At 36.8% G+C, this 19,423-nt stretch overlaps 1 protein-coding gene across 1 annotated transcript; it reads left to right on the plus strand.

The window, feature by feature from the left end:
* Positions 1 to 15,319: 15,319 nt before the first annotated feature.
* On the plus strand, positions 15,320 to 19,423 carry LOC117216924 (bifunctional 3'-phosphoadenosine 5'-phosphosulfate synthase 2-like). Its single transcript, XM_033464097.1, has 10 exons — positions 15,320 to 15,392; positions 15,589 to 15,759; positions 15,884 to 16,409; positions 16,842 to 16,942; positions 17,125 to 17,312; positions 17,401 to 17,647; positions 17,885 to 18,091; positions 18,220 to 18,325; positions 18,509 to 18,685; positions 19,033 to 19,423. The coding sequence occupies exons 1-10, from the start codon at positions 15,336 to 15,338 to the stop codon at positions 19,128 to 19,130; spliced, it is 1,878 nt and encodes a 625-aa protein (XP_033319988.1). The 5' UTR covers positions 15,320 to 15,335; the 3' UTR covers positions 19,131 to 19,423.

Below are 19,423 nucleotides of genomic sequence, written 5' to 3' on the forward strand. Positions count from 1 at the left end.
CTAAGCGAAACTAACTTAGACGCAAATGCGATCGTCGAAAATGCTCGATGTATCACTCTCCAAGGCAATCGCAAGAACGCCAGCCTCGTGGAGATTTTTCTCCCTGTACGATTGCATTTTGTTTTCTATACCCGTTTGGAAGCATCGAGAAGGTTCCAAACGCCGTTGCTAGGCAGTTTTTGCCTGGAGTTTTGATTACTAATACAATGTATGTCCCATTGCCGAGGCAACATCACACGTGGCTAGGCCCGCTCTCGAGGCCGCATGCCGCCACAACCACATTTCTCGGAAAACACATACAACCACTCCAGACCTCCGTTAGATAAAACATCCATCCCGTGACCGTGGCTACGTTCAGCGACCGATTGTCACCTCGAACCCAATCTCGCTTATTACAAATCTTAAGCAATTACAACTATAATAAAATCTAGGCTAAGGTACTAGAGGATGTTCCCAAAATTTCCAAGGAAAGGCTTCGGCTTTCCTTTCATCTCCGACATGTATATATAAAATATATATAAAACTGGAAAAAACTCTACTTAGAAGTCTTCTTAAGTAATAACCCCAGTAGATAGACATCGCCCTTGCTTGGCTTATTTGTTAAAGGCATTACGTAAATTCTAATAGATATAATCTCGTAAAGGTGAGTACAATAAGTTTAATATATACAGTGTTTAATATATAAAAGTTTAATATATACAGTGTATATAGTATCATGTATATGGGATATTAACTGAGTTTTAAACTTGCACTAATGTGAACCATAAAACGCACACTGCAAGTAACCACACAATCTAGTTCCCAGAACAGCCATGAAAGAAAACTGTAATTGCTACAATCTGCCACGAATTATACGTGTAACAACGCCCAATCGTGGAATATCAATATTCCACAATACCTGGAATAGGAACAAGATTCGAAGCTATAGTACGTTCGTAACGTATTCAAAATCTTTCTGCTAGCTATTGCAAATAACCTAAAACTAATAAATTTGTTTCTCTCATATTCATAAAATAAAGGGAAACTTTGTAACAATTTAATAATTATTGTTTCATAACAACGTTGTATGGCCAATTCGTTGCGATCAGTTATCCCTATCAATCTCGATAAACGCTGGTGTCACGTCGATTCGGGGTAATTTCACGTTCCGCACGCAAGGTGAGAAATTCGTACTTAAATTTTGATTGTTATTAGAAAATTTATTGAACACTGACAGAGTAACGATACAGAATGGTCAAACAGCACAGAAAAGAATGTTGAGCAACGACTCGAGAGGTACTTTTTTATATCAAGGACCCGGCTCCTGTGGAGGGGTTATCGCTGGATGCCGGTCACATAGGGTTTCTATTACTGCTTAGCCACCATTTTGCTGGCCAAGGTATGTGAGATATTTTTTTTTTTTTTTTTATTTATTTGTTGAAATTACAATCGATTCTCGCGTTGAGAATTTTCAGTAATTTTTCTGGCGTGGCGCAGTGACATGGCTGTTTATTTACAATAAGTTAGTACTTATTATAGATAGGTATTATTTATAAGTATTATAAGTAAGTGCATATGCTTAATTTGGATAATTAAATGAATCTAACGTTTAGGTCTAGCGGGTAGTGCCTCTTCAGCCTGCGAATCTGGTCCGTCGTATCGAGTAGTCCAGTGATTAGGGGGTTTCGGTGTTTGTTGATTCTTTTGCTATATCTGTCGCTATATTTTGCTATTTCCTCTTTGACGGTGGGTATCTTGAGGTCGCGGTGTATTGTTTCATTGGTTACATACCAAGGTGCGTCAATTAGGGATCTTAGCGTTTTCGATTGAAAGCGTTGGAGTATTTCAATGTTGGAGTTACTTGCTGTTCCCCATAGTTGGATTCCGTAGGTCCAGACAGGTTTTATTACGGTCTTGTAGAGGGTAATTTTATTCTGTATGTTTAGTTTGGAGCGTCGGCCCGTGAGCCAATAGAGTTTTTTTAGTTTGTCCTTTAGTTGCTTCGTTTTATCTGAGATGTGTGTCTTCCACGTTAGTCTCCTGTCCAGGGTCATGCCCAGGTATCGGACTGTGTCCCTGCTAGGAACTGTTGCATTGTTGATGGTGACCTGGGGGCAGGTTTGTTTTCGGAGCGTGAAGGTTACATGTGAGGATTTCTTTTCGTTGACTTTGAAGCCCCATTTGTGAAACCACTTTTCCATGGAGTCGAGACTTCGCTGGAGAGTGGATGAGGCTATTACCGGGTCTGCGTGGGTAGCTAATAGCGCTGTGTCGTCTGCAAATGTCGCTATTGTTATATCGTTTGATATAGGTAGGTCGGCAGTGTAGATGGAGTACAGTAGGGGTCCGAGGACACTACCTTGGGGTATGCCGGCTTCTATTGGGAATGTTGCGGAAGTGGCGTCTAGGCATTTAACCATGAATTGTCTATTGGTTAGGTAAGATTTTAGGATGGAGTAGTAGGGGTGAGGTAGGATCTTTTTAATCTTGTATAGTAGCCCTTCATGCCATACTTTGTCGAATGCCTGTTGGATGTCTAGGAAAACCGCTGAGCAATATTTTTTCTTTTCGAGTGTTTGGCTGATCGTATGAGTTAAGCGGTGGATTTGCTCTACTGTAGAATGATGTTTTCGGAAGCCGAATTGGTGATCTGGGAGTGTTTTCAAGTTCTCTAGGATTGGAAGGAGTCGGTTCGTGAGCATCTTCTCGAATAGTTTGGACAGGGTAGGTAAAAGACTGATTGGGCGATAGGAGCAGGTTTCGTATATCGGTTTACCGGGTTTAGGGATCAGGGTAATCAATGAGATTTTCCAGGCCTTAGGATAGTGTTCCAGGCGAAGGATAGCATTAAAAATCGATGTGATGAGTGCTATCCCTTTTGTGGGAAGTTCCTTGATTGCTTTATTGCCTATTATGTGAGATATAATTATCCTTTCGTTGCGTTCTCACGACCATCGTGACATTCCCCCCTCCTTAGCTTCGCTTTGCTCCGCTAAAGCGTAAGGCTCTGGTGGGGCTTCCAAGTTGAATGATCCCCTCATCTTCGTCTTCGGTGATATTTTGGAAGGTGACCGTCCTTGGTACTGTTGATGTTTGATCGATCCTGTTTACGCGAGCGGCAGGGCAGAGTATTTTGATACGTACATTTTTAGGAAGTGATCGGCGTAGACATTCGAAAAGTTTACATTTGTACATTACATATATTGTTCCTAGTCCTAGGGCTATGATTCCTAATATTTGTAGTGTGGATATGCCATATTCCTTCAATGAATTTATGCGTCGCTCAAATTGCAGGGTACTGATTTGTGTTTGTAATGTGTCGAGGTTGGCTTTATATTGGTTAAAATTGTGAGTTACTTTTGGAGCTGTTTCTAATATTTTCTCTAATATTGGAACATCTGTTTCTTCGAAGCTGTATATGCTATTCTTAAATTTGGTTTCGTAAGAGATATTTTTACGTGATCCTCCTATTTTCATAATATTATGATCGTATGTGATTATGCACCCGGTTTTACTGCTAATTAAGCTTGGTTGTCTAATTTCTAGGATTTTATGTGTCTTACATAACACGTCGATTTGTACATTTTTCGCAGGAATAATAATATAATGGTTTTCCGTCTGCAAAGGTACGAACGTCAATTCTTCCAGCTTGAAGACAGCAGTCGGGCAAGTTTTGACCGTCTGTCGATTAGTAATTAATTCTGATCTGCATTCAGGTGAATTGATTCTATTGTGACTCGGTTGAGTTCTTTTACAAATGTGGATGATTGCCGTTCGTTTACAATATTTGTTTAAGTAGTGACTATCGACAAAGGTGTATTGTTCTGAGTCGGTTAGTATCAAATCAGTTTCTATTACAGGCGCAATGAATACAGAGTTTTGTTTGGAAGGTATCGGGTAAATTTTAGTTATTTTCCATTCATTGTTTTCCAAAAGCGGCACAGTTATTGTATATATAATTGTATATATATCTTTAGTTTGCTTAGATCTAGAATTAGTTGAAAGTTTTGAACTGAAGGTTCGATATGGTTAGTCATAAAGTTTTGTCTCGTTATTTGGTCAAGTGTTTTTAAGAATTGTTCAGGTTCTATAACTTGTGGGTTTATGATTCCTTGTTTCCCTAACATAACAGTGTTAAAAATTTCGTCGATGTTTATATGGAGTTCTGATATGGTAGATTCGGTTTGAATTAATAGGGAGACTAATATTTCGTTTTTTTCATTGTGGTTTTCAATCTTGTGTATATCGTTGGCTAAGTTTTCAAGTTGATTTGTTTTGGTATTGTCTAGCACGCGTTTGATGAGTGCGGTTTGGTTACTAAGAATTGTTTTTATTTTATTGTTCGAATCAAATAATGTATCGATGTTCTTGTTAATGAGTTCTAAATCGTTTTCGTCGAGAGTTCCGAATAAAGTTTTGGATACTGAGCCTATGACATTGAGCAATCCGCGTTTGCTTTTATAACGCAATAATAATTTGAGTTGCCGAGTCAGGTTTTGAAGATTTCTGTACTTAAATTTTAGGCTGCTTATTTCTGGTGTGTAAGCGCAAGGTGGTTTACATTGACGGTCTATTAAATCTATTACGCGTTGTAATCTATTAACTTGGTCAATTGGATCGTTAAGGCCTACTATAAGGGTGATATCTATTTGTTCGTTGTACAGATAGCAATTGTCAATGTGTTCCAGGAATATGTTGGCGTAATTCAATGGTTTTACTTCTAGATCGCTTCTAATGTACTCGAGTGTTATGATGATCCATATTATGGTCTTCTTCCTGAAAGGTAGGGTTTTAGCCTGTTACCGTGGATTCTTTGCGTGTGACCGTTGGAATATTCGATAAGATAGGTGGGTGGATTGAATGAGAGGATTTCTGCAGGTCCTAGCCATTCGTGGTCTAGCTTGTTAGTTTTGTGATCGTTATGTACCCATACTTTATCTTTTACTCGGAATATCGTCTGTGTTTTAATAATTTTTCGCATTTGATCCCTCTGGTATCGCCTTTTGTTAGATTCGGTAACTCGTCTTGCTTTAGCTATATAGGCGTTGTGTCGATTTTTCCAGAGGTTAAACAATTGTTCTCTGGTTAGGCTAGGAGTGGTTGATATTGAGGATGGCATGTTAGCTTGTCGTCCAAATGTTAATTCGAATGGGGTATGTCCGGTCGTCTCGTGTACTGAAGTATTATATCCCATGCATATTAATTTTAAGTTTTCATCCCAGTCGTTCTGTCGGTCGGTCGTACAAGTTCGAATAAGGTCCTTTACTACGGCATGCGTTCGTTCAAGGGATCCGTTAGATTGTGGATGGAAAGAAGTGGTTTTTATGTGTCGGATTTTGAAAGCCCTTTCAAATGTGTCCATCAATTTACATACGAAATTTCGTCCCATGTCCGTCAGAATACTTTTTGGTGCGGAAAATATGTACACATAGTGATCCAAAAGTTCGTTAATGATTGAGTTGGCTGTTTGGTCTTTTAAGGGTATGAGGATGAGATATTTGGTTAATTGATCTTGGATAGACAGGATAAACTGATTGCCCCGTTTGGTTTTGGTGAGAGGTCCGAATATGTCCATTGCGATTTTGTCATTAGGATTAAGGGGTGTGTCAGTTATCATAGGTTGTTCCTTGGCCCTGATACGATTTAGCTTTTCTCGTTGGCAGGTTTCGCAGTTTTGTATGAATTCTGTAACGTCTTGTTCTAGGTTTGTCCAGTGATGGTGCTCTTGTATTCGTTTCACGGTGCGGTGTATACCTAAGTGTCCTACTAATTCGTTATGATTTTCGCGTAGTATCGTTTGTTTTTGTTCGTTATCGTAGTCTACTGGCGGATCTTGTCCAAATATTAATTTAATTTGAGGGAATCTAGTTGTTAGAAACCTTAGCATGAGTTGAATATTTACCTTTTCTAACGTGCTGAAGCTATTGTCGTTTATTCCTATTTGTAAGCGCCCGGTTCGGTGTTTAATAAAGTGTTTGGTTAATTGACGCAACCAATGCTGTTCGTTAAAGTCTCCCAGTTCGGTCTTTGTAATTTGTTTAAAGTGTGGTCTGTTAGGTTTTTGAGTTATCGGAGCTGGGGTGATATTGATTTTCCAGTCTATATACTCGTCATAATAGTCCGGGTTTTCTACATTGGGTTGGATTTCTTCATTAGTGATAGGATACAATCGGGATAGAGCATCTGCAGCTGTATTTTCTTTTCCTTTTTTGTATTCGATTTCATAATCGTACTCCTCGAGTCTCAAACGCCATCGCATGAGTCTCGATGAGGGGTCTTTAACATTCTTTAACCATTTCAAGGCTTGATGATCGCTTTGAATTTTAAATTTTCTACCAAGTAGGTATTGTCTTAGTCTTTTGATTGACCATACTATTGCTAATAACTCTTTCTCGGTTGTGGAATAATTCTTTTCAGGAGGGTTCAAAGTTCGGGATATATAACAGCATGGATGTCCGTCTTGGGAGAGTATTGCTCCTAACCCTTCGTTACTTGCGTCTGTTGTTAATGTGAATGTTTTGTCAAAGTCTGGATATTGTAGTACAGGCTCTACGCAGAGTTTTTGTTTTAGTGTGTCAAATGCAAGTTGTTGTCTATCGGTCCAATAGAATGGAGTGTCCTTTTTTCTGAGATCTGTCAATGGTTTTGCGATTTTAGAAAAATTACGTATAAATTTTCTATAGTATCCAACGAGTCCTAAGAATGATTTTATGTGGGTCGCGATCTTTGGTGTTTTAAAGTCTTTCACGGCTTGAATCTTTTTGGGATTAGGTTTTACTCCTTCCTTTGTTACTACGTGTCCTAAGTATTCTAATTCCGGTTTCAAAAATTCGCATTTGTCCGGTTGTATTTTTAATCCTAAATTTTGCAGTCTGTCTAGTATAATGGCTAGATTTCGGTTATGTTCTTGGATGATGCTCCCGAATATTATAATGTCATCCAGGTATACGAAACAGTTATTTCCTATTAACCCCCGTAGCGCGGTATCCATCATACGTTGAAACGTCGCCGGTGCGTTTTTAAGGCCGAAGGGCATGCGATTATAGTGGAAGTGACCTTGTGGGGTTGAGAATGCAGTATATTTTTTGGAATTTTGCTCCATAGGGATCTGGTGAAATCCTGACGAGAGGTCTAGGGCGGAGAAAAATTTAGCTTTGCCTAAGTGCTCGAGTATTTCGTCCGAATTTGGTAAAGGATACGCGTCTTGGTCTGTTTGCTCGTTTAATTTTCTAAAATCTATAACGATTCTCCATTTTTGTTTGCCTGATGCATCTAATTTTTTTGGAACTACTCAAATTGGTGCGTTATATGGACTGTCCGATGGTTCTATGATTTGTTTGTCTAACATGTCGTTGATTTGAGTCTCGATTTCCTTTTTATGACATTCGGGCGGTCTATAAGATTTGATGTTTATAGGTTTGTCTGTCTTGAGTGTGATTGTATGTTCTGTCAAGTTGGTACATGGTAATGAGTCTGTTTCCATATTAAAAACGTCTAAGTAATTGATGAGGATTTTCTCAAGGGGTTCTCGAAGTTCTGGATCAATATGTTTGGTACGTATTATTTGTGCGCATTTATTAATTTGGCTTAGTTTATCGGGTTTCTCTATTTCGTTTGTAATGTGACAGATTTGCTTACCAGTGTTGATGAAACATACTGTTGTGGGCTTCCCTTCGATGTATTGGGCTGAGATTAGAGTTTCGCCTGGTTTTATTTTGCTATCGGTTTCCTGGAATGGTAATATAATTTCGTCTAAGGTTAGTTTATTGTTAGTGACGCTGTATTGATACTTTGTAAGGAATGGGAGTCCGATTATTCCATCTTCGATTAGGGGAAAGTTGTTAGGGACTACGTAGAATTGATGATTTTTCTTGAGCATGGTTAAATTGCAAATTTTGTTAGTGGTATGTTTGTCACTTCCCATTAGGAAGGTTTTTGGGTTAGAAGTTTGGACGTTTAGTGAGGCTTTTTCTTTTATAAGGTTGATTTCTGCTCCGGTATCGATGAGGAATCTGGCTCTTCCTCCGTCTCTTCGTTGCAGTACGATTGATAGTAATCTTCCGGTGGTGGTGCAGTTAACTCGAGGTAAGCTTCCTCTGGGTTCTCCGTTGTTTGGTTTACTCGAAGTGGAATCTTTCCTTGGCTGGCGAATGGAAAATTTCGAGAGTAGCATTTTTCGGCTGTGTGTCCAATTCGTAAACACTTTGGACACTTCGGTTTCATGCGGTCGTCTAATGGTCGGCTAGGTAGCTGAGCAGAAGTTTGTGGCTGTGAATCGGTAGTAGTTCGCTTGGATACAAATGTAGTGTTGTGAGATTGATTCTTTGGGCGGTTGGCGACACGATTTGCTTCTCGTAACCATTGTTCTCTATCAGCTGCTAGTTGTTGGGCAAGGTTCAGGTTCTTTGGATCGCTAGATACCACCATCTGTCCTATCTCGTATCGTAAGTTGAGCAAATATGTTTTAAGTGCTTCGCGTTCTTCAATATCTATAGCTACGCGTCGTTCTGTTGGTGTGCGGTTTTCGTTTTGGACTGCATAATTTAATTCGTTTAGCTGTTGTCGGAATCTGAAGTTAAAAGATTGTACACTTTCTGTTGCCCCTTGTTTTAAATTCTTTAATTTGTCCCTACAGTTGCTAATAGTTGTTGGTGTTAATACGTGTTGTCTTAAGCATGAATATAAGTCTTCGAACGAGTTGATTTTTAGATATCGTATGTTTCGTTTCGCGTTGTCGGTAATCTTTTCGATCAGTATGAGATCTAATAATAGCTCTCTGTCACTTGCCTTGCACCTAGCTCTTGCTTTGCGGACCGATAAGATGAAATCTTCAACGCCTACGTCATCTCGACCTCGTAGTGTCTCGACAGTTCGTATGGCCTTATCTGCCTCGAGCCCTCGATCTTCGTTGTAGTTGTTTATTGGTTTAATCGCGGCGCGGCTAGATGCGGCTCGTGGTCTTTGTGACGTGTTCGGTCCGTCAGTTTCGTCATCCGTTACGTTATCAGCAGCGGTTTCTAAATGGGCGTTTATTTGCGACTGGTCAGTCTCGGTGTCGTATTTTATTTCCATGGTTTTTGCAAGATCGCGTATTTCTTTAGAGCGATTTCTATCGCTAGTTTCCGCAAATTCTTTTATGTTTTTAATGTTTTGATCGGTGCTGTTTCTAAAGCTTCTAAACTCGTGAGTTAGGCTTTCAAATTGTTCAATCAGGGTAGCGATTAGTTCGTTTTGTTTAGCGGTACTCTTGTCAGTTGGGTTCATGCTGAGAAATATGACACTTTCGGCGGAAGAAGAGTCACCATCTTCAGAACGTATTTCAGGCTTACGGTTTCGATAATGTACGAAAGCCAGCTTACCGAGATTCTTTGCAGATCCTTCTTTTGATCAAGGAGGTGACCGTGGTCCTTCGCTGTAGAATCCGTAGAGTTCCCGTTGAAGTTTCCTCTTGATGCGATGAGTGGATCCTGGCAGGATCGCCAATTTTGTCACGTCGATTCGGGGTAATTTCACGTTCCGCACGCAAAGTGAGAAATTCGTACTTAAATTTTGATTGTTATTAGAAAATTTATTGAACACTGACAGAGTAACAATACAGAATGGTCAAACAGCACAGAAAAGAATGTTCTTACAACGACTCGAGAGGTACTTTTTTATATCAAGGACCCGGCTCCTGTGGAGGGGCTATCGCTGGATGCCGGTCACATAGGGTTTCTATTACTGCTTAGCCATCATTTTGCTGGCCAAGGTATGTGAGACATAACCATCCTTTCGTTGCGTTCTCACGACCACCGTGACACTGGCACGGCGTTTACACCGAATCAGAATATTTCTAACATGAATAGAGTATATTATAACATGAATAGAATATTTCTAAACTCAATAAACGTCCGGACAGCTTATTTTCTACATACCTTCAGAAAAATTGACGTCGGAATGATCAGGTCCAGCTTCGATAGAATCTCAAATGCATCGCGTCGTGAATCGTCAAACTTGTTCAAAAAACTTACAAACTTGTGGGCAACTTTGTTCCCCACTTGTTGACGAACAAAGACGAGAGACACTGTGACCTTATGTGTTATTGACGACAATTATGGGTATCCCAATATAAATCGGAATAATTTCAACTCATTATATAACTTTCATTCTTTTCTCTATGATAACCTACAAGTTATCTTCTAGACATCGCTGACTACTGAAAATTAGACGCCGACATCATTGAACTATTTCAATTACGAAACGAGAAATTTCGCTGTCCTCGAGTTTTTCCAGCGGCACGAGTTTTTCCTTTATTCAGGGTCGTGAAAGAAAAAAAGCAACGGGAGAACAAGAGAATATGAATGTGTCGTTTCTCCCCTCTCACGAGCAATACGTGTTACCGAGGATATATGAAAGAACACGTATCACCAGGTACTCAGTACACCCACGCGAGTCGTTATCGTTAATTCGTTACATTTCCAAGAGATTACTGAACGAAAGTTTGGTGTTTCACTTGATTTTAATATCGTGTTGAATTCGAATAATACTATATATATATAGCAGTAATAGAAGAGGAGCTTTTTGGACAACAATGGATCAGAAAAATGAAGTCAAAGGATGCGATGGGAAAACTAATCCCGTGAGTCTTCGTTAGATCTTGCTCTTCGAGTTATTCGTATTTAGATTTAGATTATTGCTGAGCAATTGGGATTGCCTCTAATATTTACAATTTGTGCATCGTTTTAAGGGAACGAATTAAGGAATAAACAATATTTAACAGCTTTTTCCCCGCAACGCTTAGTCAGCATATTCTATCTTCACTTCAAAATAGAAAGAAAGAAGCGTTATATGAATATAGACTCCTGAGTTTTGCTTTATCAAGAAGTCACATGAAAAAAAAAGTCACACAAAACTAAAGAATTAACTACTCTAAAACTAAGGAATTATTTCGCTTCTTTTATGTCGCTACGCTTATTTAAATTTAGGTCTATCGTGGGGCGGGGGGGTCATCATGTGACGGGTTATTCCGTCGGGGTTGTGAGATACGAATTTGGTTTCTATACAAATTATTAAAATTTATTTAAATTTCAAATTGGAACGCCCACTCGCGCTATTGGTAGTTTTAGTCTACTTTATGGCGCGTGCGTGACAATACTATAATATAGTTATATAATAATTTATAATATAATTATATAATAATTTATAATGTAATTATATAATAATTTATAATATAATTATAACATAATTTATTAATTATACCATATATGTTATAAACATATATAAAACATAATATTTATTTTCATTAGATAATTCACTTTCCATAGTACATATGTACAGTGCATAAACGTGATTAATATGATGAATAAGATTACTGGTACATACATAACAAGGAATATTTAATTATATTTTAAGTATTTAATTATATATAATAATATATTATACATATATTATATAATAATTTATAATATAATTATAACATAATTTATTAATTATACCATATATGTTTTATTGACGACAATTATTGGTATCCAAATATAAATCGGAATAATTTCAACTCATTATATAACTTTCATTCTTTTCTCTATGATAACCTACAAGTTATCTTCTAGACATCGCTGACTACTGAAAATTAGACGCCGACATCATTGAACTATTTCAATTACGAAACGAGAAATTTCGCTGTCCTCGAGTTTTTCCAGCGGCACGAGTTTTTCCTTTATTCAGGGTCGTGGAAGAAAAAAAGCAACGGGAGAACAAGAGAGTATGAATGTGTCGTTTCTCCCCTCTCACGAGCAATACGTGTTACCGATGATATATGAAAGAACGCGTATCACCAGGTACTCAGTACACCCACGCGAGTCGTTATCGTTAATTCGTTACATTTCCAAGAGATTACTGAATAAAAGTTTGGTATTTCACTTGATTTTAATATCGTGTTGAATTCGAATAATACTATATATATATAGCAGTAATAGAAGAGGAGCTTTTTGGACAACAATGGATCAGAAAAATGAAGTCAAAGGGTGCGATGGGAAAACTAATCGCGTGAGTTTTCGTTAAATCTTGCTCTTCGAGTTATTCGTATTTAGATTTAGATTATTGCTGAGCAATTGGGATTGCCTCTAATATTCACAATTTGTGCATCGTTTTAAGGGAACGAATTAAGGAATAAACAATATTTAACAGCTTTTTCCCCGCAACGCTTAGTCAGCATATTCTATCTTCACTTCAAAATAGAAAGAAAGAAGCGTTATATGAATATAGACTCCTGAGTTTTGCTTTATCAAGAAGTCACATGAAAAAAAAAGTCACAAAAAACTGAAGAATTAACTACTCTAAAACTTAGAAATTATTTCGCTTCTTTTATGTCGCTACGTTTATTTATATTTAGGTCTATCGTGGGGGGGGGAGGGGTCATCATGTGACGGATTATTCCGTCGAGGTTGCGAGGTTCGAATTTGGTTTCTATACAAATTATTAAAATTTATTTAAATTTCAAATTGGAACGCCCACTCGTGCTATTGGTAGTTTTAGTCTACTTTATGGCGCGTGCGTGACAATATTATAATATAGTTATATAATAATTTATAATATAATTATATAATAATTTATAATGTAATTATATAATAATTTATAATATAATTATAACATAATTTATTAATTATACCATATATGTTATAAACATATATAAAACATAATATTTAGTTTCATTAGATAATTCACTTTTCATAGGACATAGGTACAGTGCATAATCGTGATTAGTATGATGAATAAGATTACTGGTACGTAGATAACAAGGAATATTTAATTATATTTTAATTATTTAATTATACCATATATGTTATAAATATATGTAAAACATAATATTTAGTTTCATTAGATAATTCACTTTCCATAGTACATATGTACAGTGCATAAACGTGATTAGTATGATGAATAAGATTACTGGTACGTAGATAACAAGGAATTTAACGGTGCTCTGTCAAGAATACAGTCGTTGAAGCAATTAGGATAAACGTGAACTATATATAGTTCGAATAATTGAAATCTAATCTTCTCTCATTGAATCATAAATATAACAAACATAATTTTCATTGCAACATCCCAAATTAATTATGAGAAAAATTAATAGCAAGAAATAGATCACAAAGCTATTCCCTTTCCTTGAGAAACAAAATAATTTGTACATCGAATATATTGCATTTGTATCGTCGCGTTCGCATTGACATTAAATAAATAAAAATTAAATAAAATGATATTTCTAGCAATTAAATCATTTACAGATATTCCGAACCTATTTGCCCTGTTTTTTATTGCTCGGTCAGCAGCAGGATTTCGAAACATTTTTTCAACATACTTTACGAAAATATGCTAATTACATTATTGCGAAACTAGTCACCAATTATTCTTCACGCGTTCTCTTTTTCTTCATTTGCGAAGAAAAATGAACGTGAAACCCACACGTGAATCGGTGATTTCTAAAATCGTTTGTAGCACTTTCGTATTTGAATCAATAGCCTAAGTTGCCTAATCTACTTTAAGCGATGTAGACATGATTAATACACGTAATTATACGTTGATACGTATAATCTTTTAACGTCTTTTAACGATAGTCTAGTAACAATAATAATAATAATATAATAATAATATAATAATACATATATATAATATATTATTATTATTATCATTATTATTATGTATATATTATTATATTATTGTTATATATATATGTAAATATAGAATATAAGACGAGCATGAGAAAAAATTCTGGCTTTGTGTATAAAACTTCGTGTATAACTAACCGCGAATGATATCTGAACGAAATGATGACTTTTATTTGAATAAGAAATTGAATTCTTATTCACGGCCGAAATATTAGTCTTTTCATTCATAACTAAAATATTAAAACATTTCTTTAATTTGTTATTTATCATTTAACAGGTAAATGAAATTTTGGCCAACCGTATCAGCGATGACCCTTTAAATTACATAATTAACGATGTGTAATTTCAAGTAATAATTCAAGTACGGATAATTCATAGTATTTCAGTTTTAGAAAGTCTGTGTTACAGTTTTTTGCAATGAAACTACTAATAACGGTTACGTAATTGGTAAATCTTTCGTTTGCTTATACAAATGAACTTCTTATCTTACAGGTGGGCTCGTATTTCGTGAAGTAATTTGCCTTGTCTTTCCGGTATCTGTAATTGTAATAACACAACTACTTCCAAAATGTTGTTTCTTTTTTCAGTTACGTTATACTTGTATGTAGACGAAGTTCACAGGTTACCCTCTCTTCATTTTGCGCCAGTCTTCTTAGAATTTCGCAAATGCTAATAAAAAGGACGAAAGCGTAATTTTATTAGAGCCGAAAACGTCCGAGTGTTAAAGGGCGATTTAATCTCAAACAGTCGTTCTACTGTGAACGAATGTAAACAACAACAAGTATCAGTAAACAAGTAAAGCGGACAAGTATCGGTAAAGCGTATTACGTAAAGTTCAGTTCCCTTTGCGATTTCCCATTTCCGATATTCTTCGAGCTATTTCTCCGAGTACAGTCGCTGGCAAAAATATAGCACACGGAAGAGCGGGAGAGTGCACGTCAGCACGTGCCAGGAACGAAACAAAACTTTTCGGGCAAACTGAACTCGCTACTTCTGCTTCTTACACATAGACACGCGTCTACGAAGCGCCATATCTATGCGCACGCATTCTTACATTCATTCAGAATTTCATCGAATTACGTACTTTGTGCTTCTGTACCTTTGACATTTTTCAATATGATATTCCTGACAGTTTCACGTCGTATATTAGGCTTCTGACAAAATGTAGTATTAAATAAGAAATAAGAAATAAATAAATAATAAATGAAGAGGATTATCTGTTAAATGTGGAAACCTCGAGGCTCGATAGCGTAGGCCGCCTTAAACTTCAATTACGTGTACGTTATATCCACCTTAATACGTAGCTAAAATTCGATGAGCTTCCTAAAATGCTCATTTCCTCGGAGAAATATCATACGTAGAGCGAGAAATTCTCCGATCCCCACCCGATCCAACTTTCCTTTTCACTTTCTCGTTTGACGGAACTCGCTGGACAGAAATGCTCGACAGCCGCGTAGTCGATGCAGAACTACACGCCTGGATAGATAGCAATCGATAGTGTTCTTTATCGAGTAAGAAAATCGAACAATCGATCGGCGCCATTGGCTCTATTTTAGATGTCGCTATTAAGTTGAATTTATCTCATTCGCGAAGAAACGAATTGGTCGAATAGATCGTTGCACAGTGGACATTTAAAAACAGTAGAATCAATCGTCGAATATTTTATAAGATCCTTATCGTTGCACGAAACCTAATGATCAAATATTCCGTATAATGGGGATATATACGAAATCTTCGATGGAAAATCGAAATACACAGAAGAATAATCGGGTATAATAACACACGCATTTTTAATGATTTATCCAGTCGTATGTAAAATAATCAACCGTCGAATTAATTATTTTCAGTAATATTTCGATGACTCTAAATCGGATAAAGTGTATTGATCTCCTAATTTACTTGAAAATTTCAAACAGCAAATAAAAGATACGTCGCTTTGAAACGTCCCGCGTTGAAATATTTGCAGGTTCTCGCGACGAATGTGATCAAACAATTACACCACGTGTCGAGGGAGAGACGAGGGGAAGCCTATGGAAAATTCAAAGGATTTTGTGGCTGTACGATTTGGTTGACAGGGCTGTCCGGTGCTGGCAAGACGACCATCTCGTTCGAGCTGGAAAATTACCTGGTTTCTCAAGTAAACTTTTTGCTCTAAAGTTCGAAATTCTCAAATTGCCATATCTCGAAACTTGCAAATTGCCAGACTCTCGATCGGACCATAATTTTTAACGCTTCAGGATCATATAAACTTGCTTTTGCAGGGACTGCCAGCCTACAGCCTGGACGGCGATAATCTTCGTCACGGATTAAACCGGGACCTGGGCTTCTCGAAAGAAGATCGCGAAGAGAACGTGCGAAGAGCTGCTGAAGTAGCAAAATTGTTCTCTGATTGCGGTGTGATCACCATTTGCAGCTTCGTTTCGCCCTTCGAGGCGGACAGAAGGCTGGTGAGGAAGATACACGAAGATTCTAACTTGAAGTTCTTCGAGATCTTCGTGAAAGCTTCCGTGCAGACGTGCGAAGCCAGAGACGTGAAAGGCCTCTACGAGAAAGCTAGAAAAGGGATGATTAAAAGCTTCACAGGCATCGGCCAGGAATATGAAACGCCCAAAACTCCTGATCTCATCGTGGATACGGAATTTCATAATTTGCAGACCTCGACGAGAATGGTGATCGAGTTGTTGAGGACCCAGGGAATTCTTCCCAAGACTCGAGAGCAGGTTCAGGAACTGTTCGTCGAGGAGAGGAGGATAGAGGAGGCGAGAAAAGAGGCGGAGAATCTTCCGAGTACGTTGCAAATGTTTTCTCACTTAATTCTGTATTTTTTTAATTCTGTATTTTCGTTTGCAAAATAATTCCACTTTTTCTTGTCTTTTGTTGATTGGACAAGCAAGTGGCTACTACGCTGTGGCTGAAGAACACGTGGATGGTTCTTTATTTCTGACATCATGTAATTTGCTTACGAAATTACGAAAATATAAAGATTTGGAGGTGTCATAGAATGTTGTGGCACGCAAACATTTCCGGCTAAAATAATTCACATGCGAAACATCAAATATTCATAAATTGCTACGATACACACAGATAAGATAGAGAAAGTTCTTTTCCAAATTGATGCTTCCAATTGACAAAGAGATAAGCTTTTATGTAAACAATTTCCATTTGATATATAGTACTTGATAATTGCCTAATTCCTCAAATCAATATGCTCAATTTAAGGTATCAACATCAGTAAGGTTGACTTGCAATGGGTTCAAGTACTCGCTGAAGGTTGGGCTGCTCCGCTCACAGGTTTCATGAGGGAGTACCAATATTTGCAGGTGCGTAATTAAAATTTGATTGACGAATTGCATGAGATTTAAGCATAGAGAAACGAGTTCTATCTTTGGACGATATTAATTATGAAACACTAAGTTTGTAAAGGTAAAAAGTTGTAGAATAGAGATAGATTTTTCTAACGAGATAACAAATAAAATGTGCGTGTGTGTGTGTTATTTTCAAGTGTCAACACTTCAAAACTATCAAACAAAATGGGGACGTGATTAATCAATCGATACCTATCGTGCTTCCGGTTAGCACAGAGCAGAAGGAAAGCTATACTACAGCACCGGCACTGACCTTGAAGTACAACGGTCAAGATATCGCAATTCTGAGGAGACCAGAATTTTTCGCTCACCGAAAAGAAGAAAGGTTCGATTATGTTTTTTCAGTAAATTATTATTTCTAGTTAGTAGTTAGTCTCCTCTTATGTGAAAATAAATCGGAAACATTGCAACAGGTGTAGCAGAGAATTTGGTACAAACGACCTTGGACATCCTTACGTCAGAATGATCCACGAATCGGGTGATTGGCTGGTTGGAGGAGAATTAGAAGTTCTGGAAAGGATTAAGTGGAACGATGGTCTCGACAAGTACAGGCTCACGCCAAACGAAATTCGTAAAAAGTGCAGAGAAATGGAAGCGGATGCTGTTTTCGCCTTCCAGTTGAGAAATCCGATTCACAATGGCCACGCACTCTTAATGCAGGTTAGTTCTCATCGAAAACAACAAATTTCAAGTATAATGTAAGAGATAAAATTATTTGCTTTAAAGGAGGTTCGATACGAAGCAAAATTAATTAAGTTTCCATTATTTTGATAAGAACCTAGTTGACGGTTAAAGAAAGTCCAATAAATCCAATCAATTACGACATTTACTTTTTCCTGCGCAAAAATTCCTATTCTTCTTCTCTTTTAATGTAATTATTATTCAAATTAATACCAGGATACGAGAAGATACCTCGTGGAGGAACGTGGTTGTAAGAAACCAGTTCTTCTACTGCATCCTCTGGGAGGATGGACGAAAGAAGACGACATACCATTATCAGTTCGGATAAACCAACACCAAAGTATTCTCGAGGAGGGTGTATTGCACGAAGACACCATCCTCGCTATTTTTCCAAGCCCGATGCTTTATGCTGGCCCTACAGAGGTATTATTTATTTCCCTAAAAAATTAATCAACAATTAAAATTGATGGAATAAGAGAAGCGTAGTATTTCGAAGAGATATAAATATTTTAAATTTGAGAATTGTTTAAAATTTGCGATTTTTATTTTAGGTGCAATGGCACGCCAAAGGAAGAATGATGGCTGGGGCAAATTTCTTCATCGTTGGTCGTGATCCCGCGGGTTTGCCGCATCCTGACAAATCTAAAACCCCGGACGGTAATATTCTGATAAAACGAATTTCACTTGTCCCTTGATTCCTAAGATTACTCGCATAAAAAATTAAAAATCGTACGCTTTTATTCTTGATTTATTGGGCGAAGTAATTTTATTGTTATATCGAAGGAATTCTGATATTTCATTATCGTGATAAATCAGCGGTCGCTTTAATTGTAAAATTAGGAAATCTGTACGATGGAACGCACGGCTCGAGGGTACTGTCGATGGCACCGGGTCTTCAGAATCTCAAAATCATACCGTTTAGAGTGGCAGCTTACGACAATAGAAAAAAAAAAATGGCTTTCTTCGAGCCGGAACGATCGCAAGATTTTATTTTCATATCAGGAACTAAAATGCGAAGTGAGTTATATTTTTTTCATGTACCTGTTTCTTTTCTTTTTCTTCTAAATCTTCCTGTAATTAATTTGTATATCCTATCTTGCCTATTTTATTAATGAAATCATTAGAAATGAATCATTAGTAACGAAATTATTTTAAAAAACAATTTCTTATTTCACTTCTTATTTTAAAAAATCTAAAAAAAAAAAATGAATTAAATTGCCAACTATAAATGTAAATTGCATTAAAAATACGAAATATCGCATTAGAATAAATACAAGATTTATATAAAAACATTTCTATGAAACATCCAAATAATAATAAAAAAAAAAACAGTACTAATAAACATTAATATACCGTTATTTCAGATTTCGCAAAATCCGGGGAAAATCCACCAGAAGGATTCATGGCGCCAAAAGCATGGCAAATCGTTTCGGATTATTATCAAAAACAACTGAAAAACTAATTTTAAATTACTATTAGCCGCAACTCTTGTACTAGAGGGTAATTATTTACAAGGACCAAAATATTTTCTGTTTAAATGAAATTTAATAATTAAAATGATAAATACAAACATCTTTTCTGCACAAAAAATGGTTGATTCTTATTGTTCACTTATAAAAGACAATAATTTCGTCAGATACAAGTAAGGTACATCGAAGTAATTTATTTATAATCTTTGTTAAAAATGATCCCTAAAAAGGTTGGGAATAGGGGATGAAAATAAATAAAGTTAATTTATTTCTCCTCTAATAATGA

The sequence above is a fragment of the Bombus bifarius genome, unplaced genomic scaffold, assembly GCF_011952205.1.
Source record: "Bombus bifarius isolate JDL3187 unplaced genomic scaffold, Bbif_JDL3187 scf7180000007974, whole genome shotgun sequence".
NCBI classification, from domain to species: domain Eukaryota; kingdom Metazoa; phylum Arthropoda; class Insecta; order Hymenoptera; family Apidae; genus Bombus; species Bombus bifarius.

What these genes read in the sequence shown, in the direction of transcription:
- LOC117216924 (XM_033464097.1), top strand. Translation starts at nt 15,336, where the DNA reads ATGGGGATATATACGAAATCTTCGATGGAAAATCGAAATACACAGAAG. An exon ending in AAAATTACCTGGTTTCTCAA is followed by an intron (nt 15,760 to 15,883) that starts GTAAACTTTTTG and finishes TTGCTTTTGCAG; the next exon opens with GGACTGCCAGCCTACAGCCT. An exon ending in GGGAGTACCAATATTTGCAG is followed by an intron (nt 16,943 to 17,124) that starts GTGCGTAATTAA and finishes GTTATTTTCAAG; the next exon opens with TGTCAACACTTCAAAACTAT.